Source organism: Gadus macrocephalus, chromosome 6 (assembly GCF_031168955.1).
Source record: "Gadus macrocephalus chromosome 6, ASM3116895v1".
In the NCBI taxonomy this organism is placed as follows: domain Eukaryota; kingdom Metazoa; phylum Chordata; class Actinopteri; order Gadiformes; family Gadidae; genus Gadus; species Gadus macrocephalus.
In genome coordinates, this window is record NC_082387.1 from 5,000,496 (window position 1) to 5,028,287 (window position 27,792).

Consider the following 27,792-nt stretch of genomic DNA (forward strand, 5'->3'; position numbering starts at 1 on the left):
GCCATGGCCAAACTACAAGTTGCGAAAGGTGTGTGTGTGGGGGGGCTCTACTTAAATGTAGTCTTTCTCCCCTAACCTTTATATAAAGTTAGATTGATCTAAGTGTGTTTTTCGTTGCTGCTCAATGTCTCCCAACAGCTCCCCCATCTGGCGGGGCTCAAGGCCACAACAAGAGGACTCACTCACTACAGGAACGTGGCGTGGGACGGGCCTGCATTTATCTAATAGATCAAGTTTGGTTTCTGCTGAAAGTACATTTCTCATCAGTGCTAGCCGTTTGTGTAAGTTTGGACATTTAGCTAGACCTGATTATATGTAAAATATGCTTAGATAGTGTAACGTCGGTAGCTGTGCTGAGGGGTGTAGTCGCCTAGCTAGCGCTTGAGGCCTGGTTAGCTTGATAGCATTCGTTAGCAAATACACACACCGACTTTGTTATGATGATGGCATAAATAAAGGCACTTCAATCTTTATTTATTTCAAGTAGGCTTTTATGTTAGCCCTTGATGATGTATAAAGCATTTGTTTTATTATGACTAGTAATTCCAACAAACTAGCGGTAGCTTACTACACGGTTGCCAATGATTAGGCCTGCGTTGTTTGTTAATTGTAAAAAAACTCATTTTAATCTCATTGATTTAATGTCAATCTCTTAACGTTTAGTCACCTCATGATGAATAATCATTTTTTTCCCACAGCGACGTGTTGTAATGTCTGCCTTCAACTTCACAGCTAAGAAGGACACCTGTGTTTTGCTAGTCACTGTTAGTAGTGAATATGGGAAGTGAATGATTCGTGTTAACCTATGGCCTGGTTAGAAGTGTGGCAGTTTTGCATTGATTAAAGTTAGATTGGGCTAGTTTTCATATATTTTATATGTGGTCTTGTACATTCGTTTGTAAAGGATTAGTTGTACACGTTTCTTTTGAAACCGAATGTTCAATATGCTGTTAATACTAGTTATCTTAGCTTTTAGTTATAAAAGTATTGACATGATCTGAGGAAATTCTCTCTCTGACTGTGGCCTTATACCTATGTGGAATCTCTGGATCTTGTTTAAACGTTAAGTTATGCTGTAAAAGTCACCATGATATTGGAGGTGAGTGGTAAAGTGGTGATATTTGGTTTCATCAAAGATTGTACTAATGTCACCAGTGACATCCATTGTCTCACTGGAGTTTTAATTAGGCTAGTGGCTACTTGTTAAATCGGAAGTTTGATATTTGTTTCCAAATTGCTGTCATCACATGTTTGGTCTTTTTATTTTTTTTCCAACCTTCACCAGAAAAAGAGTGCTTCAGAACTCAAAATCTATGTCAAGCAATTTGCAGAAATCCGGATTTTCCAAGTACAGCTCAAATATTTAGTCAGCATTACTGCAAGTCTAACATTTGCACAATTGGTTGAGCTGAGCGATGCATAATGTGAAACCTAGAATGAAAAATAGTCGTGCCAGGAATTCATGGCCACACCATGGTCAACTGATATCAGATAGTAGCAGTTCAGATAATTTTGTACTTCAAGATTTGATATTCTGGGTAGGGAATAACTGCTCCAATACAGATTTTGGTTGGGGTATAAATAACATTTCTTCAGATGGACTGTTTTGTAAACACACTTTGTCTTCAAATTCGCCAACCCTCAAAGGTTAAGATGGTTTGTTAATCATAATGCGTGGATTCTGACTTGTGAAGTGTGTTGGATTCTACTGTACTGGTCCTGATTAAAACAAAAGCATGTAAAGTTTTTTGAGCTGGAATGCAATTAAGGCTGGAATGCTTTTCATGAAAAACGAGAGTTCTGCCATAAGTTTAAGTCAAAATGTTTTTCAGGTTATATTTTAATACTCATGAGGAACCTTTGGTACTAAATGCTTCATTATGGAATATCATTTTTGGTTGTTGGGCAATTATTTTGAGCATCTTGTTGGTTGCATATGGTTGGTTGTGTTAACATTATTTTTGTAGATTGGTTTAATGCACTTCCTTGGCCATAGGTGAGTGTATTTACCAAGAGCCATCTCATATCACACTATTGGGTGTCTGAGAAGATAATAGGCTCATAAAATGGCAACATTTTGTTATTTGACTAATCCCCTTGGCATTTTGATAAAAGAAATGGCAACTTGATTGTATTTCTTTCATTCTGCAATCAAGAGTGATTGCTTTGTTTTTGTTGGATTTTCCAATCTATTTGTTGAGGACTGCTCTTAAATTATTTCATGCTTGTTGCAGTGGCTATCTTTAATGGTGTTCCTCCATGTATTGAAGTACACCCTTCCAATGAAGTTCAGTGGTGTTGTATTGGACTGCCTAGGAATGAATGGTGATCAAGCAAGGCTTCGTCAGCAATAATGTGATTCTGTACCCCTCTGTCTGCAGGTGCTGTTGTTTTTGCGTCGGCATGGCGGTGGTCATCCGTTTACAGGGCCTTAGAATCACAGCAGGTTCTGAGGACATTCGCAATTTCTTCACTGGCCTAAAAATCCCTGATGGTGGGGTGCATATTATTGGTGGGGAGAATGAAGAGGCTTTCATCATCTTTGCTTCTGATGAAGATGCAAGAAGAGCCATGATACGTTCAGGAGGCTGTATCAAGGGGTCCCCTGTTAACTTGCTGCTGAGCAGTAAATCGGAAATGCAGAGCCTTCTGGAAGAAAGTACAAAAAACGCAGAGCTGGATCAGAAGAGACCACTGAAGGAAGATTCAAGACGACTCCATGGTGATGTTCCAGTGGGACCTAGAAGAACTAACCACCCAGATGCAGGCAGGAGTTCGGGTGGCAGGGCAGGTCATTCTCTGACCAGGTACCGGAGGACTGCATCTCCCTCCAATGATGACTTGTACGTGTTTCTGAAGGGAATGCCCTTCTCGGTGACTGAATCTGATGTGAGACAGTTTTTTGATGGTTTGCTGGTTGATGGCATAATCTTAATGAAAAATGGGCGTGGTCAAAATAATGGGCTAGGGCTTGTTAAATTTGCAACAAGACAGGATGCAAGAGATGGCATAAAGAGAGATAGGGGATACATTGGTTCACGGTTTGTGGAAGTGTATTTGGCAACTGAACAACAATGGCATGAGCTTGGTGGTGTTGGAGGTTACAACAATAATGGCAAGTTTGAAAAAGGAAAGTCACCACAGGAACTTGCAAGGCATCCACGTCGCCTGAGATCACGATCCCCTTTAGCCATCCTGCCCAACTCTGCTTGCACTGAAGAGTTTTGTGTTTTGCTGGAAAATCTGTCTTATTCAACTGTTAAAAGAAACATTAAAGAACTTTTCCACCATGCAAGGCTTCAGGATGACCAGATACTGTACCTGCTAGACAGAGGGGGTAGGAGAACAAGATCAGCATTTGTGCTCTTTAAAAGCCTAAGCAACTACTGTGCTGCCTTGACTCGCCACAAAGAAGAATTCCTCAACAGGAATGTGTATATATCTCCTATATCAAGAGAGAAGATGCTCTCCATTCTGGAGTCATGTAACCCCAAGGATGGACCTTGTGAGGCGACGGAAAGATTTAAAGGAAGCCCTCCAAGTCGGCAAGGAGATCCATACAACTCTGAGAAAGTGTGTCTCTATGTTCAGAATATGCCCTTTGATGTGCGAAAAGTCGAGATCATGGACTTCTTCTTCGGGTTGAATATAACTGAGGATAGTGTTCTCTTGCTTCGTGACCACAAAGGAGCGGGTATTGGAGAGGCTTTGGTTGTCTTTCAGTTTGAAGGAGAGGCTATGAATGCTCAATCTCTAAATGGGCAGCGGTTTCTTGGGTCACAAGTGGTGTTGAAATGCATTGCACGGTCTGAGATGCGGGAGTTCGGTGTGGGGCCCCCAATGCTTGAAGAGCCAATGGCATGTGAAGAAAGGCATTCTGCACGGAGCAGCAGCGAGGGACCCTATCCTGGTGACATGGACTACCCAAACATGAGGGAACCATCCCATGCTGATATGCCGATGGCTAATCTCCAGGTTCAAATCCATGGCGGCAGCAGTAGGGATTCTCTTGTGCATTATCCTCAAGGGGGAGGAAATGGATCATCGCACACAGACATGGCTCCCCCTGCACAGAATTTCGATGGTCCCACTTGCCTAAAGCTTGTCAACTTGCCGTCTCAAATCAAGATGGATGAGGTCTATGACTTTTGCTATGGATATCGTGTCATCCCTGGATCTGTCTCACTGCAGTACAATAAAAATGGCATGCCAAAAGGCTCTGCAACAGTAGTGTTTGAATCTCGCCAGGAAGCATTAACGGCAGTTCGAGAACTCAGTGGAAGACCAATTGGTAATCGAAAAATACAGCTTGTTTTTGTGTGAACATGGGGTGTGGTTTGGGGTTATGGTATTTAAAACAAATGGCATATAATCTTTAATTATGTTTTCTTTTTTATTAAGCCATTGTTTGTCAAATTGATTCTTTATTTTGAGATGATCTTTAACCTTAAGTCAATGTATCGTCACTTTATTTTATTTTGAATACAAATGTTACTCATAATTGCTTCACTTAATTGAACGTTTCACGTGAGCATTATTTTGTTTGACATCTGTTGTGAAAAGATCTGACACATACATTTGGAAAGGGAATGAATTTTTTTTAACTATTTTAGGAGGAAAACCTTAATGCAAGATTTACATCTCAACATTGACAATGTAAACAATTAAACTGTGGTCTTTGCAGACAGGCCAAATAATTGAATTGGTTTGTTACTTATCATTGTGTGTATGCACATTTTTGCATAAGAAGTTGTTTAAGGTTTACTTTTCATTTCCAGTCATGACTTGATGCCCCACAAGGCAAAGGCAAAGAAGTAAAGTATTTTCAAAAAAGGAAATGTTTTTTTAATTGTAAGCAAGGTGAGACTTTTAAAATGTTACCGTCGTTTATTTCATAGAAATTAAACACAGCTAATACTGTTATTTAGCTACTACAGAATCAAATTGAAGCCCGTCATTCAAAAAGGAGCACAGGACAAGAATGGGAGCTGATCGTTCATAGGCCCGCCTCTTATTAATTGTATTATGAAGGGTTCACAGCATAACTAACCCAGGAACATTTATTCAGTTACTACGGTTAGATTTGTTTTATTAGTTGACAATGTTTGAATTAAGCCAACACCACCCATGTATTCAGTTTAATCGATGTAGTGTTATTGGTTTCATGATGCATTGCATTTCAGGTTTCCATTTTACCATGTTAATACAAATGTATTAATTGACCTGCATCCAACAATTTAACATGGAAAAAATGCAACAAGACCTTTATTTATTGGTCAATTGTTTTTCTTTATAGTAAACTTAATGTGACAAGTGCTCGGGTTTTAATAAGATTGCACTATGGAGAAGGATCCCGTTAATGCTGCAGGAAAAGTTAAATATATAAGTAATTATTCCGTTTATAGTTTTTGTTTAAACCATGCAGGATGTTCAGAATAAGGTGGATGTAATAATGTGGGCTCTAAAAGCTGTAAACATCGACAAAGTCAGTCAACCGGCTGATTGGTAGGCCTCCGTGGAGGGATATCAGACAGATCCTACTCAGCTGATTGACAAGCCACCGCGGAGGGATATCACTCATCCCGCTCTGGAAAACCAACAACGAGGGAGTGCATGTTCCCAGGAGAGACAGGTGAATGATTTATAAAGGACATTTTAATTGAATATATTGTACAAAGCAACATCGTTATCAACATAATATGCTTAATTGGACTCGGTTGATCAAGATGTGTCCTGTTCAGAGAGGAAGATTAGTCTGGTGGTCGAACTGATAAAAGTGGTCAGTCCTAGCTCACCGACCGAGGCGTGCTATCATCAGCACATCCTACTTATCACTCACAATGCCATGGTTATTGTCGGTTTACCGGTTTAAATACTTTAAACCGAAATTAATCAACTGAACAGTTTTCTTTTAATGGTTAATAAACTGAACAGTTGAATTTTACTGGTGAATTAACTGAACGGTGAACTGATGGCAGATTTCGGCCGAACTGCTGGGTAAGGGTCTATGCGTGTGATGCTAGGCACTAGGTGTTTTATCTTCATAGACCCTCGTAATGATGACGCTGAAGATGGCAGCCGATTCGCAGCAGCCGATTCGGCAGTTAAGGAAAAGTTAAGCGATTCTTAACGAGCGTCATGGAGCGACTGATTCTCCGTTCTTTAACCTCCTAAATCGCTGCGGTAAAGCCACATTAATTAGTTTACATTATCTAAGAGAGTAAACATTCTTTAAAAACAGTTTACGATTTATGTAACCTTTATTTAGTTTGTTAAAAGATTTCAGAGATTTCACTGCTTTCTTTGCATCTGGACCATATTAGAACTAGTCCTGATTGAAAACCACTACACCTAGACTCTTCAAATCTGGATTAGATTATCACAGTGAGGATATACATTATGGAAAACATAGTTTCAGATTTGTGAAACTTTTACCCTATTTGTGAAAATGCAAAGAATGCACATTTTAATGCTTTTTAGGGGTCCAGACCGCATTAGAACTGGTCCTGATTGAAAACCAGGTCTAGACTCTTCAAATCTGGACTAGATTATCACAGTGAGGCTATACATTATAGAAAAAAAAGTTTCAGATTTTTGAAACTTTTACCCTATTTGTGAAAATGCAATAAAGGCACATGTCAGACCGCATTAGATTGTCTTGATGGAAAACCACTACTCCTAGTCTCTTCATATCTGGACTACATTGATAATCATCACCTCGTGATACACAACAGCTCAATATACCTCAATCCTGTTCTTGAGAGAGAAATTATAGATGTTGTAAACAAATGCAAAAACAAAACTGACATGATATTTTGAAACTGTAAATAATCGGAAAACATCCAGGAACAGATAGAGGGCGTAAACTTAAAAAAGGTATATGAAAACAAATTTCTAGGTGCAATTATTGATCAACTATTCATACAGTCCAAAACTGTCCAAAGAATCTTAAAAGCCAGAAAAAATGTTACGGAACAATATACAGGCATTGTTTTCTGAAAGGGATTGAGGTTATAAGTAAAAAGGACAGCTAAACTTCAAGGTCCACCGCACACAAACGACCAACAAGAGCATTTGTATCAGCATCTACAGAGTTAAATTGTGGATTAAGTAAAATGTGGAAGTACAGAAAAGCCAAAACGTAAGACAGTAAAACAAATATAAAGACATCAGCTTTACAAAGTACAGAAATTTAGAAGAGTCTCTGTAACATGGTCATATGTAGATTGTAGTTTTGAAATAAACATGGTATTTGTATTTGCGCTGACTCAGTGCAGGAGTCTGCGTCTTTCCATTTCCTGTCTTATTTCCATCCAAATTTCTTCTTTTTCACTTTAAAACAAAATGAAGAAAAAGTCATTTTTAACTTTTTATAAAGTCTATTGGTTAATTAGTTCTTTCAAAGGAAATTCTTTGCATTTTCAAGAATAGAAAAAAGGTTTCAAAAATCTGAAACTATGTTTTCTATAATCCATAGCCTCACTGTGATAATCTAGTCCAGATTTGAAGAGTCTAGGTGCAGTGGTTTTCAATCAGGACCAGTTCTAATGCGGTCTGGACCCCTAAAAAGCATTAAAATGTGCATTCTTTGCATTTTCACAAATAGGGTAAAAGTTTCACAAATCTGAAACTATGTTTTCAATAATGTATAGCCTCACTGTGATAATCTAGTCCAGATTTGAAGAGTCTAGGTGCAGTGGTTTTCAATCAGGACCAATTCTAATGCGGTCTGGACCCCTAAAAAGCATTGAAATGTGCAATCTTTGCATTTTCACAAATAGGGTAAACGTTTCAAATATCTGAAACTATGTTTCCATAATGTATAGCCTCACTGTGATAATCTAGTCCAGATTTGAAGAGTCTAGGTGTAATGGCTTTCAATCAGGACCAGTTCTAATGCGGTCTGGACCCCTAAAAGGCATTAAAATGTGCATTTGTTGAATTTTCACAAATAGAAAAAAGCTTTCACAAATCTGAAACTATGTTTTCCACAATGTATATCCTCACTGTGATAATCTAGTCCAGATTTGAAGAGTCTAGCTGTAGTGGTTTTCAATCAGGACCAGTTCTAATGTGGTCCAGATACAAAAGAAAAGCAGTGAAATCTCCTCTTTTTTTTTTTAACAAACTAAATAAAGGTTACATAAATTGTAAACTGTTTTTAAAGAATGTTTAGACTCTCTTAGATAATCTAAACTAATTAATGTGGCTTTACCGCAGCGATTTAGGAGGTTAAACAACGGAGAATCAGCCGCTCCATGCCTCTCGTTAAGAATCCCTTAACTTTTCCTTAAAGGGTAATTCCGGTGTAAAATGGATTTGGGATATGTTTTGTATGATAACGAGTTGAAACGGTGGTTATGGTAAAAACGAAATCGCTATTTTAAACCACTTAAAAGGCTAGAAGTAGCCCGACACTTCTTTGGTAGTATAATAAGGGTCTTAACATATAAAACGAGGCATTGAGAACTTTAAGTGTACGGATTGTTTATTAAAAAGGACATTTTATACACACAATACCATCAGTAGAGCACCCGTCGACGCCATTTTGTTTTTAAGACTCGATAAGTAGATTGGCAAACACAGAGCTTGCGTGTTGCTGACGGATGTCACAATCTCTGTGTTCGTCAATCTACCTATCGAGTCTTGAAAACAAAATGGGGTCGACGGGTGATCTACTGATGGTATTGTGTGTATAAAATGTACTTTTTAATAAACAATCTGTACACTTACAAAGTTCTCAATGCCTCGTTTTATATGTTAAGACCCTTATTATACTACCAAAGAAGTGTCGGGCTACTTTTAGCCTTTTAAGTGGTTTAAAATAGCGATTTAGTTTTTACCATAACCACTGCCCCCATTGTTCCAAGTTTATAGCGTTTTGATAGAATCGGCGTCTATATGCGGTTTTTGAGCTCCAAAACGAACGTCTCAACTAGAGCTGTAGCGACGTGTCGATGATGTCGACGATTTTCGACGGAGAAATGGACGAAAGTCACAATAAAGGAAAATGTCCGCGCACGAAATCATCAAAGGTATGGAAATACTTAGTAGTTAAGTCCTAAACGGAAAGGTGTTGTGATTTGCACTCTTTGCCAAATGGAGTTGGCATATCACAAGAGCACGACAGCAATGTTGGAGCATCTCAAACGAGAAAGTATCTCGTGCGCACGAGAAAGTATCTCGTGCGCACGAGAAAGTATCTCGTGAGCATGGGGAAATATCGTGCGCATATCACTGGCTGTGTGTGTGTGTGTGTGTGTGTGTGTGTGTGTGTGTGTGTGTGTGTGTGTGTGTGTGTGTGTGTGTGTGTGTGTCGTCAGCGAGTAGGTGGACGAGCGAGGAGAGTGAGCGATAGCGTGCGTGTCAGTCTAGTGAAGTCATGAACGAGTCCGGTTGTGTGTAAGAATAAAGTACCCAGCCTGTCAAGAATCGGTGGCCGCTTCATTCCATCATATTCCGACCTATAAGCAGACTCACTGTCGGTCAAAGTGAAGGGTCATGCCCCCAAGAGAGCATCGGCCCTGGAGGGAACGTATCACCTGTGCTCCTCGGTCTGGGAGCCGACAGCAGGAAAGATGTAACTAACCAACTCGTAGTTGGAGGCGGAGCGCAAGAGAGTATACGCACACATTTTTTTCATGTCCCTTTACGGGTTCCGTATTAAATAAAGTATATTATTAAGAATTTTTTGGTATTTATTTGAGATACATTATGGTTTTTATTAATCGAGCAACAGAAAAATAGATAATCGTCCAATTAGTCATTAGATTAGTCGACTAATCGATAAAATAATCGCCAGATTAATCGTTTAATAAATAATCGTTTACCCCCAGCCTTAGTCTCAACTCGTTATCATACAAAAACATATCCCAAATCCATTTTACACCGGAATTACCCTTTAACTGCCGGATCGGCTGCTGCGAATCGGCTGCCAATTTCAGCGTCGTCTCGTAATGTCCGTCCGATTTATGGCAGGTCGACCGGTGCATGCCTAGTATGTTGAATAAAAAAAGACATAACGTCATTGACCAGTTTGTTCTCGGCTGTAGGGAGAAACCAAACTTTAGGCTGAAACCAAAGCTTTCACCTCTGAACTGTTTAGTTAACAACCGTCTCAGAGTGTCAATGAGTCACTAAAGGACATGTTTAGCATAAGTTAAATTTTGTCCTCTGCTAAATGTTTTGTCACATACCTTTTCCACTTAAAATACAATAAATGTGTATAATTTGACATCAAAGAGTTAAAGGTGGAGACAAAGTTATTAAGTATGACGATGTATTCCTTTGCAACTGCGAAGATTTGGATGTTATTTTGCAGTAATTCAAGTACTCTACAGGATGGAGGTAACGTTAGCGAGAAGGAGACTGCAGAAGCACCTGGAGCCGGCTCGACCCCTGCGGCGCAGCACCGTTGACCAGGGTAAAGGAGGGCATGTAGGGCATGTAGGGCTTTAGCCTGGACCAGGGTAAAGGAGGGCATGTTGGGTTTTAGCCGGGACCAGGGCAGTGGTGGATAGTAACGAAGTACATGTAATTCGTTACTGTACTTAAGTAACATTTCCATGTATCTGTACTTTACTCAAGTACATTTATTTGGTAAGACTTTATACTTTTACTTCACTACATTTAAAGCGAAAATTATTACTTTTCACTTCTTTACATTTACAGAAACACTCGTTCCTTACTCGTTCCTTTTTTATTTTTAATAAAATACCAAAAGGTCAAAGTGTATCGCGACTATAACCAATCAGCGGCAGCGCCCAGCGCGCGATTATCTGCTGAAGTTAACAACAGAGGTGCGTTCAGAATCGCAAACATAGGCGAACGTTCGCGAACGATTTTAAACATTTTCCGTTCAACGAACATAAGCAAGCAAACGTTTACGAACATAGGCAAACTGTCTGAAGAGGTAGTTCTCCACAAACAGAGATGGATCGCGGTGCTCTCTTCGGCTACGTGACATTCGTTGCCATGGCATTAAACTAAACTATATTGAAATCATTTACTCCTTTCCTACACAGAAAGCAATAGATAAAACGTTTCATATAGCCTATCTACACCCTTACTTCAACTGTTGTCTTTTGCTTCCTAAAATGCGATTTGAACGTTATATCGCAGTAAGTGGGTACAACTTCGGTGACGTAGCCCTCTATTCTTGAATTTTCCGTACTGGTTGTCTGCAGTAGGCTTTCAACGAGGTCGACCACTTGCAAACCCTCTTCTGTAAACTCTTCCATTAACATGGAGGCTGCCGCTAATACCATGGCCTTCGTATCCATTTTTTTCGTTTAGTTTGTTTAGAACGGTGTTCAAAAATCGTTCAAAATTAATTGTTTAATGTCAACGCGTTCGTTGCGAACGTTCGCCTATGTTCGCTGAACTTGAACGCACCTCAGGTGTCGTCCTGATTGTAGAATTGCAAAGTCACGCTGGAGCTGGAAGCACAAGGTGGTGTGGTCATTGAGAGAGATCATTAATATTATTTGTTTGTTTGATTAGGCAAATGTAAAGCATTGTTCACCTGTTCAAGTAGGGGTTTTGATGTGACAGTAAAGAAAAAAAAAAAAACTTTTACTTTTAATACTTAAGTATTTTTGAAGGCAGATACTTTTGTACTTCTACTCAAGTAACAAAATGAGGTGAATACTTTTACTTTTACTTAAGTAATATTCAATGCAATGTAACTGTACTTTTACTCAAGTACACAATTGGTTTACTTCGTCCACCACTGGACCAGGGTAATAAGACCATGTTGGCTTTAGCCTGGACCAGGGTAAGGAGACCATGTTGGCTTTAGCCTGGACCAGGGTCAAGGAGATCATGTTGGCTTTAGCCTTGACCAGGGTAAAGGAGAGCATGGAGGGCTTCAGCCTGGACCAGGGTAAAGGAGAGCTTTGCGAGCTTCAGCCTGGACCAGGGTAAAGGAGAGCATGGAGGGCTTTAGCCTGGACCAGGGTAAAGGAGAGCATGGAGGGCTTTAGCCTGGACCAGGGTAAAGGAGAGCATGGAGGGCTTTAGCCTGGACCAGGGTAAAGGAGAGCATGGAGGGCTTTAGCCTGGACCAGGGTAAAGGAGAGCATGGAGGGCTTTAGCCTGGACCAGGGTAAAGGAGAGCATGGAGGGCTTTAGCCTGGACCAGGGTGAAGGAGAGCATTGAGGGCTTTAGCCTGGCCATATAGTTATAGTTCTATTTACAACTACCTCCACTAGGGTCTGATGATGGACCCGCAGACACGCCTGCGGGCGCACCGGTGGAGCATGAACAGGTAAGGCTTCTTTGTGGCAAACCAGTTTAAACCATCAGTGCCCTGTATCGCTGTATTATTCCCAATCAGTTTATTAATGTGTATGCATCTTTTTGCTGTCCAAGAAGAATATTACTGTAGAGCAATTCTACAGTATAATTCGCCTACACACACCGAAGCAAGGTAAGGAAATACAGACATTTGATGGAATAGCTTACTAATTCCAATGTTTATTTTACTATGTATAAACATAAAATATTCAATTTACCGTGTAGTATGGTTAAAAACCTAATAACCTAAAACCCTAACATGTTGCCCTGTCCCAAAATAACTTGACATATAAACAGCCATGAGGCTCATGTATTGGAAATAGAAAGTTATAAGGGTAATTATTTGGAAAATGTAATCAGATTTTCATTATTATCTCATGTTGCTGCAATTTTCGGTCCATAAAGACATTAAACACTTCATGATTGGTTGGTTAAGACGTGATTGACTTCATATTGGAGTTTCTTATTTACATAAAAAAAAACTAAAAGATCACATACGAATGTATGATTCACATATTGCTGTTTACTTGGCACTGCATGATGTAATGTTTATTAAGCATGTTCACTAATTTTGTCTTAGGGAGAATATCCTACACGAGAGAGGTTCTATGTGAGCTGGCATCCTCACCTGTGGCCAAGAAAAAGCCTAAATATTTACCAGAGCACCCCATAGTTTTGGAAAAGGCGGTATGTACCAAAACCGTTGTCTTGGACCAACCCTATTCGTAGTACGGTATTATGTAGTGGTTTTACAGGTGCTGTCAGAGCTACTGTAAATACTAGTAAATTACTATTGTAAACAACTAAGCAGCAAGTAGCCGGCAATAGCTCAGGAGGTAGAGCGGGTTGACTAGTACAGGGTTCCCGCGGATCCTTAAAAAGTCTTAAATTCATAAATCTAAAAATAAGGCCTTAAATACCATTTAAAAAGTCTTAAATCCATCTTTCAAAAGCGTCCAGCTTCCTAGCCCCTCCGACAATGGCGTCACCATTTGTGGGTGTTCCCGTGGACCTCGGCGCACTTATCGTACAGGCGTCTCTCCGGAGACTGAGGGTTTTTCGGGACAGAACCGATCCCTTGGCATTGTCTGACGATATTCTTTATGAGAGATACTGATTCTCATCAGAGGGTATTCGTTATTTGATCGTCCTTGTTGGACAGTATGTAGGCAATGCTACACAAAGAAGCCGTGCACTTACTGTTGCGCAGTGTGTCTGTGTTTCAAGTTTAAAGGTGGCCCCACGTTCAACGTACATGAACCTTGGATAGTCACGTGCCCTGTTGTCCATTATCCCTTACATAACCGCTATGTCAGTGACACCAATTAGGCCAAGGCATTTTTTATTCTACAAATTCATATTATAGCTGTGAGAAATCTTTAAGAAAAACCCCTGCAAGAGACTGAGTCTCCTGCAAGAATCAGGGAAACCTATTATACAGACATTCTTTCCAAAAATTAAACATTTAGAAGAATACGTGACACTTTGCTTTGATAGTTATATACCTCTGATTGGAGATTGATTGTCGGCGGCTCCTCCAAAATAATGTTTGTACCTTCAACTAAAAATGACACAATTAATTTACACTCAATCATTTCACATTTGATTAGCAAGACAATTATTTAAGTCCATTGCCAATACATGAATACATACTCATTACAAACCACTTGGATGTCGAGGCAGTGAGGTCAGAGGACATCCCCCCTTCCACTGCTACCATCATCGGCCGACCTTCGTTATTGGCGAGAGCCAGCTCCTCCGAAGTGGTGAAGGGCGGTGGAGCGGTCCCCCTCCCAGTCGTATTAATTTGGGTTTTCTTTTTATTTGCTACAGGTAATCAACATGAGATTAAAGGTTGGAGCCTAGGCCATTGCAAATCAGTGGCTAGATTCACCTTAATTTTTTCAAATGGATGCTTACAACTTACCACATTGAATAATATTTTTATATTTATTTTTGACTTGGCCCCATGTTCGTAGGAGCGTGCTGGCACCACATCTATGGGGGTAAAAGGCATGATGATACATGATATTTTTTAGATAATATGCAGAATCTTTTCACTTAAGAATTAACACGGTCGGCTATTTTTTGCCAGCACGCCACCCAAGCCATATTATGGGCAACCGTGTTCCCCTTGGCTGTGATTTGGACTTTGAATTCCTCGTAGGAATTCATAATAATACACTGCTCGCCTTGGGTGAAATACACCGCTCTCGCTCGATTCATTTTGCATAAGGGTGAGTCAAATGACCAGATAAACGCCCCTTTTATGTGAACGCGCATTGAACCTAAAGCGGAAAACCTGGTTCAACTAATTGAATCTTAAGTGAGCGTCGTGGTACCATTTAACTCTCATTGCGAGTTGCGTCTCTGTCGAGCCAGGTTTTCCCAAGAATGCCTGGGTATTTTCAGCGAGGTTTGCGGTATACCCCCCTGTTCTGCTTTCGTTTCTATCGTGCCTCCAACCCCATCTCCGAAATCATCAACCGGGACAGCAGCAACAAATCTCCGGACAATGTTAGGTTGCACGTCAACGATGAAAGCAGAGTGGTGTCTGAACACCGTGACAAGACACCAATCATACAAGTCAAATAAGAGAATTGGAGACTTATTCCGTGCGATGTTCCCAGACTTTGATAGTGCCCACACCTTTGCATGCGGTTCCGACAAGTTTTAATGTTAATGCTTTCTTGTATTTACTCTCCTTATAGTTTTCTAAAGTTTGCTAACACCCTAATCCGGACGAGCTGGCTGTAACCCTGCGTGATTGACTCCGCTGTTGGTGTGTGAATGTGTGAATAAATTGTTGTGAGTCGCTTTAGATAAAAGCGTCAGAAAATCCCCGAAATCGAAAATCGTCTACACATTATGCCTTGTACGCAAATCCAACCCGGTATCACGCAATTGCGTGCTCCTGCGCACGAACGTTAATCTATTGAAGCGTGTTCCCGAGCACGATAGTCCGACTTTTTGCGTGTTACACAAAACGAAATGTAAACCAATGCATTCTGAATGGGAGTGTTCTAAGACAATTAACGTGCTCCACAAAACGGTACGAGAGAGAGAGAAAGAGAGAGCGGGAGGGACAGAGAGAGAGAGAGAGAGAGAGCGAGAGAGAGAGAGAGAGAGAGAGAGCGAGAGAGAGAGAGAGAGAGGCTTCAGAAAGGGTGTGCGCAGATAGTACAGTGCACCCTAGTTATGTTTATGCCAAAACCTATATATATAATTAGGCTGTGGAAATTGCAATAAGTTAAGAACACAACTTCGCACGTTGAGCACACAGCCGTGTGACTCGTTTATTTTGTAAAAAAGAAAACTGGAAAACAAAGCGTGCTGAAGGTAAACAAATCCAGCATGGTCTGTGACGTCATGAGACGCACGTAATCCTTAGGGACCGCGATCCCTGAACCACCAAGAACGTAAATGACATGCAGTAAACAACAACGAAATACTGTAGGTGAATTATGTTACGGTCACTACAAGGCTATAATTATATTATTTAGCGTGTAATGAGACAATCTATAGCCAAATTGTCGAAGATGCCCGAGAATCTTCGGGGATATCAGCATGGGAAATCGGCGAATCAGACCCATGAAGGGGGGGGGGGGGACACGTTAGTTGAAGGGGGGGGGGGGGGGGGAGACACGTTTGTTGAGGAGGGGGGGGGGGGGGGGGGGGACACGTTTGTTGAGGGGGGGGGAGACACGTTTGTAGGGGGGGGGCACGCTCGACAACGAGAGTTGGTTTTTATTGAACGCTCGACAACGAGAGTTGGTTTTTATTGAACGAGACTTCAACACGGAACAGCTGCACGAAACGATGGTCACGTCACTCTCGGTGACGGTGTCGACAATAATGAACACACGAACAATGTTAATAGAACAACACACAACCACATAACATCCCGAACCCATTAACCCCACTTAATCCTAACAACAAAACAAGTTAACAAAAGCCCCATTTGTCAACTGAGAACCCCAATTCCCAGAATCCCCCGCGGCTCCGGAACACGGCGTAGCTTATATTAATCTTTATTATCTGAATGGGAAATGCAATATTTTAGGACAGATACACCATTAAACGCGTTTCTAATGACATTTCTAGCGAGAAATGTACATTTTCCTTACATAATCTTCAGTCAGTGAATGTGTATGATCTTTATTAATCTTTATTATCTGAATGGGAAATGCAATATTTTAGGACAGATACACCATTAAACGCGTTTCTAATGACTTTTCTAGCGAGAAATGTAAATTTTCCTTACATAATCTTCAGTCAGTGAATGTGTATGATCTTTATTAATCTTTATTATCTGAATGGGAAATGCAATATTTTAGGACCGATTCACCGTTAATCGTGTTTCTAATAACATTTCTAGCGAGAAATATACTTTTGTGATTGTGTCAGTGATTGTGTCTGATCTTTAGTTTTATAGTTATTAGGATTTGATCGGCTCGCTCGCATGTTTCAACGACGTCAGGTTGCTTTCGCTAAACTAGCAGCTCACGTGCTTCCTGCGTTTGTGTTATTAAACTGTTACTTTATGTAACTTTTAATGATATCATCTTGTTAAAAACACGTATATCTGAGAGCCAACCCAGTCGCCAAAAGCATACGTTGACAGTGTACTTTTCGTGAACACTGGATTATGTCGCATTTCAACATAAAATAGCGTGTTATACACAAGCACGCACGCACGCACACGCACAGACACACACACACAAGCACACACACGCACGCACAGACACACAGACACAGACACACACACACACACACGCACACACGCACACGGTGCATTTCGCTGCTAAAACAACAACAAAAAAATATTCCCTCAAATATTATTACTTTCAAAACGTTGGGCAAAATGGCCAATAATATCATTTTTTATTTGGGATGCTTCTAGGACATTTTGGGTGGATTTTGAACGGTATGTGGGGGGCACGTTTTTTGCAGGACCTGGCAACCCTGCGCTGTTGCCCGAGATCTGGATCCACCCCGGCGTGGTGCCGTCTCCTTTTGACCTTTTGACCCCAGACTTCTGGGGGAATAGCTGAATCAATTCATTAGTCAATCAGAAGCATGTAAATATCGTCCCGGTGGCGTAAGAGGACGAACAAGGTGTCCTTCAACATCTACGCTTCCAGGCGATTGCAACGGTGCCACACATGAGCATATTCGAACATGTTTAATGGTAGTAATTAGCTGTCGAAATTGGAGGCCTTAATCAATACTGAGCAGCTATTGATTTGCTTCCCGATAAAGATTTGTCACAAATGACATGTTATTTAGCATCTACACGTTGAGCTGAGTCCAATGACACCAAGAACGACACTCTAGCTAATGGTAACATGTGTTTTACATGGTACACCTAGGTCTAGGACATGATCTCGGTGTAGCAAGAGGCCGAGCTTGATCTCATTGGACTCAGCTTAACGTGTAGATGCTAATTAACATGTAATTTGTCAAAAATCTCCATCGGGAAGCAAATCTATAGCTGGTCATTATTGATAAAGGCCTCCAAAATCGACAGCTAATTACTACCCCGAAACATATTCAAATATGATCATGTGTGGCACTGTTGCAATCGTCTCGAAACGTAGATGTCAAAGGACACCTTTTTTGCTCTGTTGCACCACCGGGAAGATATTTTCATACTTCTAATGGATTGATTCATATTTTAAGGTTCTCGGAGTGAGACTTTAAGTGGCTGAAGCAGAAGTGTTGAGACGAAAGATGATATCAAGAGATTTATAGAATATTCCCATTCACATTATGATTCTTCGTTGTAACATCCGACCAAACATCCTTTACATTCACAGAGCGAAGATTATGAAAGTCCAGGCTCAGCAAGTGCTCCATCTCGTTGCACCTGTACCCAGCGGCTCGCTTGCAAGATTTTGGCCTGAAGTTCTTCCCAGACCAACACCCTAGCCATCCAACATGCATATCTGAGAATCAGGCCTCTCTTTAATAATGACAAAAAGTTATGAGAGAAACACACATTAACTTTTTGTTATCTCATAAGCGGCGTGGTGCAGGCTCCTTTTGACCTTTTGACCCCCGACTTCAAAAACGTGGCCACAGGCCAGCTGTGTCTACACACCTTTAGCCACAAATGTACACCTCCATCCCACAAAAAATGGGGACTAGAAACTAACCTCTGTCTTATGTACATTTACTGTACTGTTGGAGGTCACGCCCCTTTGCCGACCTTTTCGAGATAGCTAGGGATGCTAAAATGTTTACACACATTTCCCGGGGCCCCGTGTACGACATATCCGAGATTTGGAGTTCTAGCCCTTAGAGAAAAAAAGTTTTCCCAAATGGAGTGTCATTTGGACAAAGCCCCTCAGAAGCCTGCAAGACCTAATGGTTCAGAATGTGGTGGAAAAACAGTTTTTGAGATAGGAAGGTCCTACCGCCCTGAAATTTTAATACCTTATTCTAGAGCCTAACTGGGACCTCCGCACCGAAACTTGGCCCGGTCGGACCCCGAGGGCAGGAAGGGGGGGCCTGCCCTCGGGGTCTGACCGGGCCAAGTCTCGGGCAGGAAGGGCCCCCCCTTCCTGCCCTCGGGGTCCGACCGGGCCAAGTTTCGGTGCGGAGGTCCCAGTTAGGCCCTAGAATAAGGTATTACAATTTCAGGGCGGTAGGACCTTCCTATCTCAAAAACTGTTTTTCCACCACATTCTGAACCATTAGGCCTTGTAGTCTACACTTCTGAGGGGCTTTGTCCAAATGGCACTCCATTTGGGAAAACTTTTTTTCTCTAAGGGCTAGAACTCCAAATCTCGGATATGTCGTACACGGGGCCCCGGGAAATGTGTGTAAACATTTTAGCATCCCTAGCAATCTCGAAAAGGTCGGCAAAGGGGCGTGACCTCCAACAGTACAGTAAATGTACATAAGACAGAGGTTAGTTTCTAGTCCCCATTTTTTGTGGGATGGAGGTGTACATTTGTGGCTAAAGGTGTGTAGACACAGCTGGCCTGTGGCCACGTTTTTGAAGTCGGGGGTCAAAAGGTCAAAAGGAGCCGGCACCACGCCGCTTATGAGATAACAAAAAGTTAATGTGTGTTTCTCTCATAACTTTTTGTCATTATTAAAGAGAGGCCTGATTCTCAGATATGCATGTTGGATGGCTAGGGTGTAGGTCTGGGAAGAACTTCAGGCCAAAATCTTGCAAGCGAGCCGCTGGGTGCAGGTGCAACGAGATGGAGCACTTGCTGAGCCTGGACTTTCATAATCTTCGCTCTGTGAATGTAAAGGATGTTTGGTCGGATGTTACGACGAAGAATCATAATGTGAATGGGAATATTCTATAAATCTCTTGATATCATCTTTCGTCTCAACACTTCTGCTGCAGCCACTTAAAGTCTCACTCCGAGAACCTTAAAATATGAATCAATCCATTAGAAGTATGAAAATATCTTCCCGGTAGTGCAACAGAGCAAACAAGGTGTCCTTTGACATCTACGTTTCGAGACGATTGCAACAGTGCCACACATGATCATATTTGAATATGTTTCGGGGTAGTAATTAGCTGTCGATTTTGGAGGCCTTTATCAATAATGACCAGCTATAGATTTGCTTCCCGATGGAGATTTTTGACAAATTGCATGTTAATTAGCATCTCCACGTTAAGCTGAGTCCAATGAGATCAAGCTCGGCCTCTTGCTACACCGAGATCATGTCCTAGACCTAGGTGTACCATGTAAAACACATGTTACCATTAGCTAGAGTGTCGTTCTTGGTGTCATTGGACTCAGCTCAACGTGTAGATGCTAAATAACATGTCATTTGTGACAAATCTTTATCGGGAAGCAAATCAATAGCTGCTCAGTATTGATTAAGGCCTCCAATTTCGACAGCTAATTACTACCATTAAACATGTTCGAATATGCTCATGTGTGGCACCGTTGCAATCTCCTGGAAGCGTAGATGTTGAAGGACACCTTGTTCGTCCTCTTACGCCACCGGGACGATATTTACATGCTTCTGATTGACTAATGAATTGATTCAGCTATTCCCCCAGAAGTCTGGGGTCAAAAGGTCAAAAGGAGACGGCACCACGCCGGGGTGGATCCAGATCTCGGGCAACAGCGCAGGGTTGCCAGGTCCTGCAAAAAAACGTGCCCCCCACATACCGTTCAAAATCCACCCAAAATGTCCTAGAAGCATCCCAAATAAAAAATGATATTATTGGCCATTTTGGCCAACGTTTTGAAAGTAATAATATTTGAGGGAATATTTTGTTGTTGTTGTTTTAGCAGCAAAATGCACCGTGTGCGTGTGTGTGTGTGTGTCTGTGTCTGTGTCTGTGTGTCTGTGCGTGCGTGTGTGTGCTTGTGTGTGTGTGTCTGTGCGTGCGTGTGTGTGTGTGTGTATAACACGCTATTTTATGTTGAAATGCGACGTAATCCAGTGTTCACGAAAAGTACACTGTCAACGTATGCTTTTGGCGACTGGGTTGGCTCTCAGATATACGTGTTTCTAACAAGATGATATCATTAAAAGTTACATAAAGTAACAGTTTAATAACACAAACGCAGGAAGCACGTGAGCTGCTAGTTTAGCGAAAGCAACCTGACGTCGTTGAAACATGCGAGCGAGCCGATCAAATCCTAATAACTATAAAACTAAAGATCAGACACAATCACTGACTGAAGATTATGCAAGTAAAAAGTATATTTCTCGCTAGAAATGTTATTAGAAACACGTTTAACGGTGAATCGGTCCTAAAATATTGCATTTCCCATTCAGATAATAAAGATTAATAAAGATCATACACATTCACTGACTGAAGATTATGTAAGGAAAATGTACATTTCTCGCTAGAAAAGTCATTAGAAACGCGTTTAATGATGTATCTGTCCTAAAATATTGCATTTCCCATTCAGATAATAAAGATTAATAAAGATCATACACATTCACTGACTGAAGATTATGTAAGGAAAATGTACATTTCTCGCTAGAAATGTCATTAGAAACGCGTTTAATGGTGTATCTGTCCTAAAATATTGCATTTCCCATTCAGATAATGAAGATTAATATAAGCTACGCCGTGTTCCGGAGCCGCGGGGGATTCTGGAAATTGGGGTTCTCAGTTGACAAATGGGGCTTTTGTTAACTTGTTTTGTTGTTAGGATTAAGTGGGGTTAATGGGTTCGGGATGTTATGTGGTTGTGTGTTGTTCTATTAACATTGTTCGTGTGTTCATTATTGTCGACACCGTCACCGAGAGTGACGTGACCATCGTTTCGTGCAGCTGTTCCGTGTTGAAGTCTCGTTCAATAAAAAACAACTCTCGTTGTCGAGCGTTCAATAAAAACCAACTCTCGTTGTCGAGCGTGCCCCCCCCCCCCTACAAACGTGTCTCCCCCCCCCCTCAACAAACGTGTCCTCCCCCCCCCCCCCCCCCCCCCTCAACTAACGTGTCCCCCCCCCCCCTTCATTGGTCTGATTCGCCGATTTCCCATGCTGATATCCCCGAAGATTCTCGGGCATCTTCGACAATTTGGCTATAGATTGTCTCATTACACGCTAAATAATATAATTATAGCCTTGTAGTGACCGTAACATAATTCACCTACAGTATTTCGTTATGTGTTGTTCTTTCAATTGTGTTGTTGTTTACTGCATGTCATTTACGTTCTTGGTGGTCCCTAAGGATTACGTGCGTCTCATGACGTCACAGACCATGCTGGATTTGTTTACCTTCAGCACGCTTTGTTTTCCGGTTTTCTTTTTTACAAAATAAACGAGTCACACTGTGTGCTCAACGTGCGAAGTTGTGTTCTTAACTTATTGCAATTTCCACAGCCTAATTATATATATAGGTTTTGGCATAAACATAACAAGGGTGCACTGTACTATCTGCGCACACCCTTTCTGAAGCCTCTCTCTGCTCTCTCTCTCTCTCTGTCCCTCCCGCTCTCTCTTTCTCTCTCTCTCGTACCGTTTTGTGGAGCACGTTAATTGTCTTAGAACACTCCCATTCAGAATGCATTGGTTTACATTTCGTTTTGTGTAACACGCAAAAAGTCGGACTATCGTGCTCGGGAACACGCTTCAATAGATTAACGTTCGTGCGCAGGAGCACGCAATTGCGTGATACCGGGTTGGCAAATCACAAGAAGTTCCAGTGCAAGCCTTAATTATTTTTTATTGTTTGCGTTATGTCTTGAGCCCAGGGCCCGGTTTCTCGAAACCTTCTTAACGCTACGTCATTCGTAACCTCTACTTTAAGCTCTACTTTAAAGGTCCCATGACATGCTATTTTATGTATTCTTTATTATAGGTATTAGTGGGCAACTAACACAGTATTCAAAGACGTTCCCGAAATTCAGCCGTGGTGCAGAGTTACAGCCACTCCGAGCCAGTCGCATATTGAGCTTCCCCCAAATGCGCTGTTTTGGTGTCTGTAGCTATAATGCAAATGAGGAGGAGCGAGGCGGGTCAAGGAGGAGGGTGGGGGTGTGGCCCTGAGCAGCTTGCAGCCACGGTACCATGCGCTCTGTTTACAGTGGATGTATCGCAATGGCGAGGCGCACACAGCCATTGTGTAAATATTCTAGAACACATGGGAGTCCTGGAGCTCTATATCTAAATATTATCATATAGCCTACATAGATATCTATATCATCTAATATATATTATCATGGCCAAAAGCTGTGTGAGCCGATATTATGAAGCTCAAACGACCGCGTTGGGTTCTCCGACGTTCCTGGTTCTTCTACGTCCACATCAATGTGAAGTAGACTGAACCGCGACAAGGAGGAGAAAGGGATTGTTGCTGGGCAGCGCTTAGGCACCTCCGCCTCTGGCGGTGGTCCCTCAGCGGGGCTCAAGCGGGAGACATTCGCCGCCAACAATCCCTTTCTCCTCCATGTCGTGGTTCATGTTCTTGAGGGAGTCAAAGCCAAAGTTCCTTCCCCCCAATAGGCTCTGTGCACAACTCTAGAAGCGAACTTCCGGTGTCGCCAGGTGTCGGCATACTAGTTTCCGGTCTACTTCCCGTATCAGTTACACGGCAACTATAAATAGTAAAAAGATGGAAAACCAGACCAAACAACGGAAATTTAATGTTAGAAGACTAAACAAGCTTCAACGGAGTGAAGGCGGATCAAACCAACACTGCTGTGTACCGTTGTGCTCAGCTTCCAGCCGGTATAATGGCAGTTTAAGTTTCCACCGCTTCCCAAAAAAACAGATTCTTCGGGCGCAGTGGAGACAGAAGATCAGGAGGACGGGGTTTGAAGTCATCAACCACACGAAGGTGTGCAGTCGGCATTTCGACAACAAGTTGATCACATCAACTGGAAAAGGGTCCTTTTGCCCAACTCAGTCTCTTCTTTATTCAACTGGAACAACTTCATTGCGAGGCAAACACGGGCTGGTGTGTGGGAGCGAAGAGAGAGACCGGCGAGTCCCGAGCCTTGCTCCGACCCCGAAGAGCCTGAGCTACCCGTTCCGATGGTCTTAGACCATGAGTACAGTGCTACTAGTACAGTGTGTGTTGACCGTGAGCACTACAGTGCTATACAGAAAGAGGCATTTTAGTGGAGTTTGAGGCAATGTGAAGCTGGTGTGTTTGTGTCTGTGTGCGGCTCGCGTGCCTGCACTGTGGTGGGCGCTCTCGGCTGGAGCTTTCTGCGTGTTGTGGTGGCTGACGAGGAAAGTGCGCTTGTGTGTACATTTGTGCTGTTTTTTTTTAAATATACATGTTTGTATTGATTATTTGATTAAACATATGACCTCAGCTAAATCCCCCCACGGACACTGTTATAAAAGAAACGGGCGTATAACGGTTTGTTTATAACGGTTTGTTTATAACGGTTTGTTTATCGCTAGCTTTAACATACACTCAAGCTGTGAGGCTTCTCTGATTACTTCATGGACCTGTGGCACGATGCTCTGATAATCACCTCCGATGTTCCCTTATCTTTGTTAGAAACTAAAAAATGGCCACACGTTAGTACAGTTAGTACAACAACGGACAGTTAAGTGTTTTAAATAGAGAAAAATGTTGTCGCTAACAAATGTTCACTAAAAAGCCGGTAGTCTGTTACCGACCCTCAAAGTTAGGCAAATAACTCGAAATATAGAGCTTAAATCCTTTTTTGCCGCTTGCTTGTAGGTGCAAGGGAACTAGCACCAACAATGCGGTGAACATCGTTAACATTTATTGTCGGTAGGTCTTGGGGACATCTAGAAAAGCCAGACATGTTCACGCTATGGACTGGGTCAGTAAGTAGACCGGAAACTAGAATGCCGACACCGTCAGTTGACTTCCGGGTTCTAGTGCACAGAGCCTATTCATTCTCAACCTTGGCTGAGATAACCCCCACTACGAGTCTCGTTGTAGAAATACCAGAGACGAGAGTCCGACGTGTTATGCGCCATAACACCAAAAGCAGAACGGTTATCCAAATAACAAGGAAATGTACAACACTTGCGTTACAGTCTATATCTAAATAATATCATATCATACATAGATATCTATATCATATCATACATATTATCACGGCCAAAAGCTGTGTGCGCCTCCAGACGATATTATTAATCACAAACGACTTTGTCGGGTTCTGCGACGTCTCTGGTTCCTCCCCTTTCACATCAATCTGAAGTAGACTGATCCGCGCGCTGCCTGCTGCTGGATGCCCGCTGCTGGGCGATGGTGCCTCGCGGCAACCGGCGGCATGTCGCAGTTCATGTACTTCAGCGAGTCAAAGCCAAAGTTCCTTTCCCCCAATTCCTTCTCAACCATGGCTCAGATAACCCCCACGACAGTCTCGTTGTGGAAATACAAGAGACGTCAAAGAACCAACAAGAAACACTTGCGTTACAGTGTGTGTATTCACACACACACATGTGGCGCTCGCACGGTCGTGTCTCATTGGCGGTCCAACGTCTCTGGGCGGGCCAGGCATTATGACATAAATAAAGACATTCCAAATCAGCGTGCTTGAGCCAGAACAGCTAGTGCTCGTTTTACACCAAACGCAAGTTTTAGCCACTGGGGGACCATAGGCAGGCTAGAGGAACTCATATTTATGTTAGAAAACCTCATAAAGTGAGATTTTCATGTCATGGGACCTTTAACAACTCACGTGTTTCACGTAACGTTCTTTGCTACGAATCTCTTTCGTACGTCTTTAGTTGGTAAGGTTGGTCTGAAGCGCTCGTAGAACCTTCTTAGCTCTACTGTAGTGATGTTTCAGCTCCTGATGCTAGCCGCCGCCACTGTACAGTAACCTTTAAAAATCCCCGTTGCGCATGCGCTATTGTGTTTCACCAATATACAGTACAGTACATATACAGTACAGTAGGCGAGGTCAGCTCGACTCGCTTCCAATAATTTCAAAAACGCTTAAAAATGATTGTATATATTTTACAATTCAAAAATGAACAAAACTGTCTTCTAAATTAAGGAAATTATACTGGGAAATTAATAAACTATTATAAGCAACGAGTAAGCGGTCAAAATACTTTTTTCAACCACTGACTCTTTCCCTTGACAGTGTGCAAAGCCCATACACAGACAGGTTGCAAGAACCAAAGCGGTCTCAGCATAAACAGTTATTAAACAATATTATAAATAAACTATTCAAAATGTAGCTTTCATTTCAAAATGTCTATTTTCATAAATAATCAACAAGTCAGACGCCTTTGCAAACAGAATATCTATTTTTGGCATGTAACGCTGTGCACTGACAAACTCGTACGAGGTTGTCAGGATGCACGATCATTGTGTGCATCCTGAGTTTTCATGGACGATAGCCTGTAGGTTTTACATACTTTTATTACCCTTGGAACAAAACGTAACGTAAAAAAACTGTGTACATTGTTTTTTGTGAACAAGTGAAGGTAATACTTACCCCATAAAACCATTGAGAACATATTCGCAATGGTTACAACCCAGTAGTTTAGCGGTTTTCTTGCATCTTATAACCTTTGTCATTATTATATTGTTTATATTGTTAATACAATGTGTCATATATTCTGTGGGTGGGTGTTTTATATGTATAGTGTATAGCGTTGTCTTCGACATTGTACGAGCCCCCGTTCCTGACTGCAATCACCGCATAATAACGTTACTCCTTTTTATTACGTGTGAATTCAGTCTCTTATTCCAGTCACATATTCATTCAACATTATGTATTCCTTGCTTTTATACTACTAAAATTACTAAATAGCACTGCTAGTGCTGTATCATATATGTATTTTATGGCATATATTCTATATCAACATATTTGTCAACATGTACAGCTCCTTTCCTCTACAGCTGTATAGGATGTGCTTATTGATTAAGTGTGTGTGTGTGTGTGTGTGTGTGTGTGTGTGTGTGTGTGTGTGTGTGTGTGTGTGTGTGTGTGTGTGTGTGTGTGTGTGTGTGTGTGTGTGTGTGTGTGTGTGTGTGTGTGTGTGTGTGTGTGTGTGTGTGTGTGTTTTTTTTCAGGGAGAACATCATCTTGTGCTTCAGGAAACTAGAAAGGAATCCCTTTGAACTTTGGGTGAAAAGAAAAATCATTTTTATGTATGGCCTTTTCTGACAAATTTGCTGCTGAATTGATTTATGTTACACAATTAAAATTGTATATTGTTTAAATCTCTTTTGGCCTACTTTTTTGAGAATATGATTCTTTGAAATTAGTTACAGGTTTCTATTTTCATTTGATTGTTTAGTTTAGTACAAGCAAAGGTAATATGAATAAATGTATACTTTGTCGCAAACAGCAATAACAAACAATGTCCATGACGAAAATATATATTTATAATAGTCGGTATCTTCTCGCTAAATAAAAAAACGCACTTCCGCTGCAGACATCCACACACAGAAACATCCACCAGCACAGCGGAAATCGGAAAATAAAAAATAAAAATCGGAAAATAAAATAAAAATCGGGCGTTACGTAGTGTGTTTACATAAATGAACGGGCGTTAAGTAATGTGTTTACATAAATGAACGTAATAAACTACGTTATAAAATCGGATAAACGCTTCCGGTTTTGGACAGAAGACTTGACACTCGCTGTTGACTTTAAGCTGGAGTTTATGGCTCTTCTCTTTCTGTAAATACACACACCTTATTCAGAATTCTTATTCAGAATTCCCTCTGTGTTATACTGCAATCATCTCAATTTAATATTTGATAAAACACAAACTGATACTCGTATTGTAACGCTGACAGGCATCAGAGATTGAGGCTAATAATTATTTTAAATACAGCAACTATGAGTGGACAGGAATAGTTAGAACAATTCCTTTATACAGTAGCTTCATCTTTTCTGACATATTTATATTAGGTCTAGTTATGTTACATTCTGTTGTCTTAATATCATAAGGTTCGACTGCACTCCAACATAATTTATTATATGTTATTAGCACTTTTGCATTCCTAAATTCTTACTCTGAACCATCATTCATTTAATATCTGGCTCTAATTGTCTATAATATTGTCTTACCGTGTGCTGCTGGACCACCTTATTTGC

At 41.3% G+C, this 27,792-nt stretch overlaps 1 protein-coding gene across 2 annotated transcripts; it reads left to right on the plus strand.

Moving 5' to 3' along the window:
- rbm12bb (RNA binding motif protein 12Bb) lies at nucleotides 1-27,790 on the plus strand. 2 transcript variants are annotated; one of them, XR_009526176.1, is made up of 8 exons: nucleotides 1-28; nucleotides 139-281; nucleotides 2,382-5,632; nucleotides 10,341-10,423; nucleotides 12,214-12,269; nucleotides 12,377-12,431; nucleotides 12,879-12,985; nucleotides 26,760-27,790. XR_009526176.1 is itself a non-coding variant. In XM_060053650.1 (2 exons), exon 2 carries the CDS (start codon nucleotides 2,404-2,406, stop codon nucleotides 4,321-4,323), a length of 1,920 nt encoding a protein of 639 aa, XP_059909633.1. In that variant the 5' UTR covers nucleotides 139-281; nucleotides 2,382-2,403; the 3' UTR covers nucleotides 4,324-4,697. The 2 variants fall into 2 exon arrangements, 1 of the variants encoding a protein (XP_059909633.1); XM_060053650.1 differs by lacking the exons at nucleotides 1-28; nucleotides 10,341-10,423; nucleotides 12,214-12,269; ... (1 more) ...; nucleotides 12,879-12,985; nucleotides 26,760-27,790 and having other exon boundaries at nucleotides 2,382-4,697.
- Nucleotides 27,791-27,792: the final 2 nt, after the last annotated feature.

Bases quoted from the DNA above. Each gene is read 5' to 3' on its own strand.
- rbm12bb (XM_060053650.1), top strand. From the start codon at position 2,404: ATGGCGGTGGTCATCCGTTTACAGGGCCTTAGAATCACAGCAGGTTCT.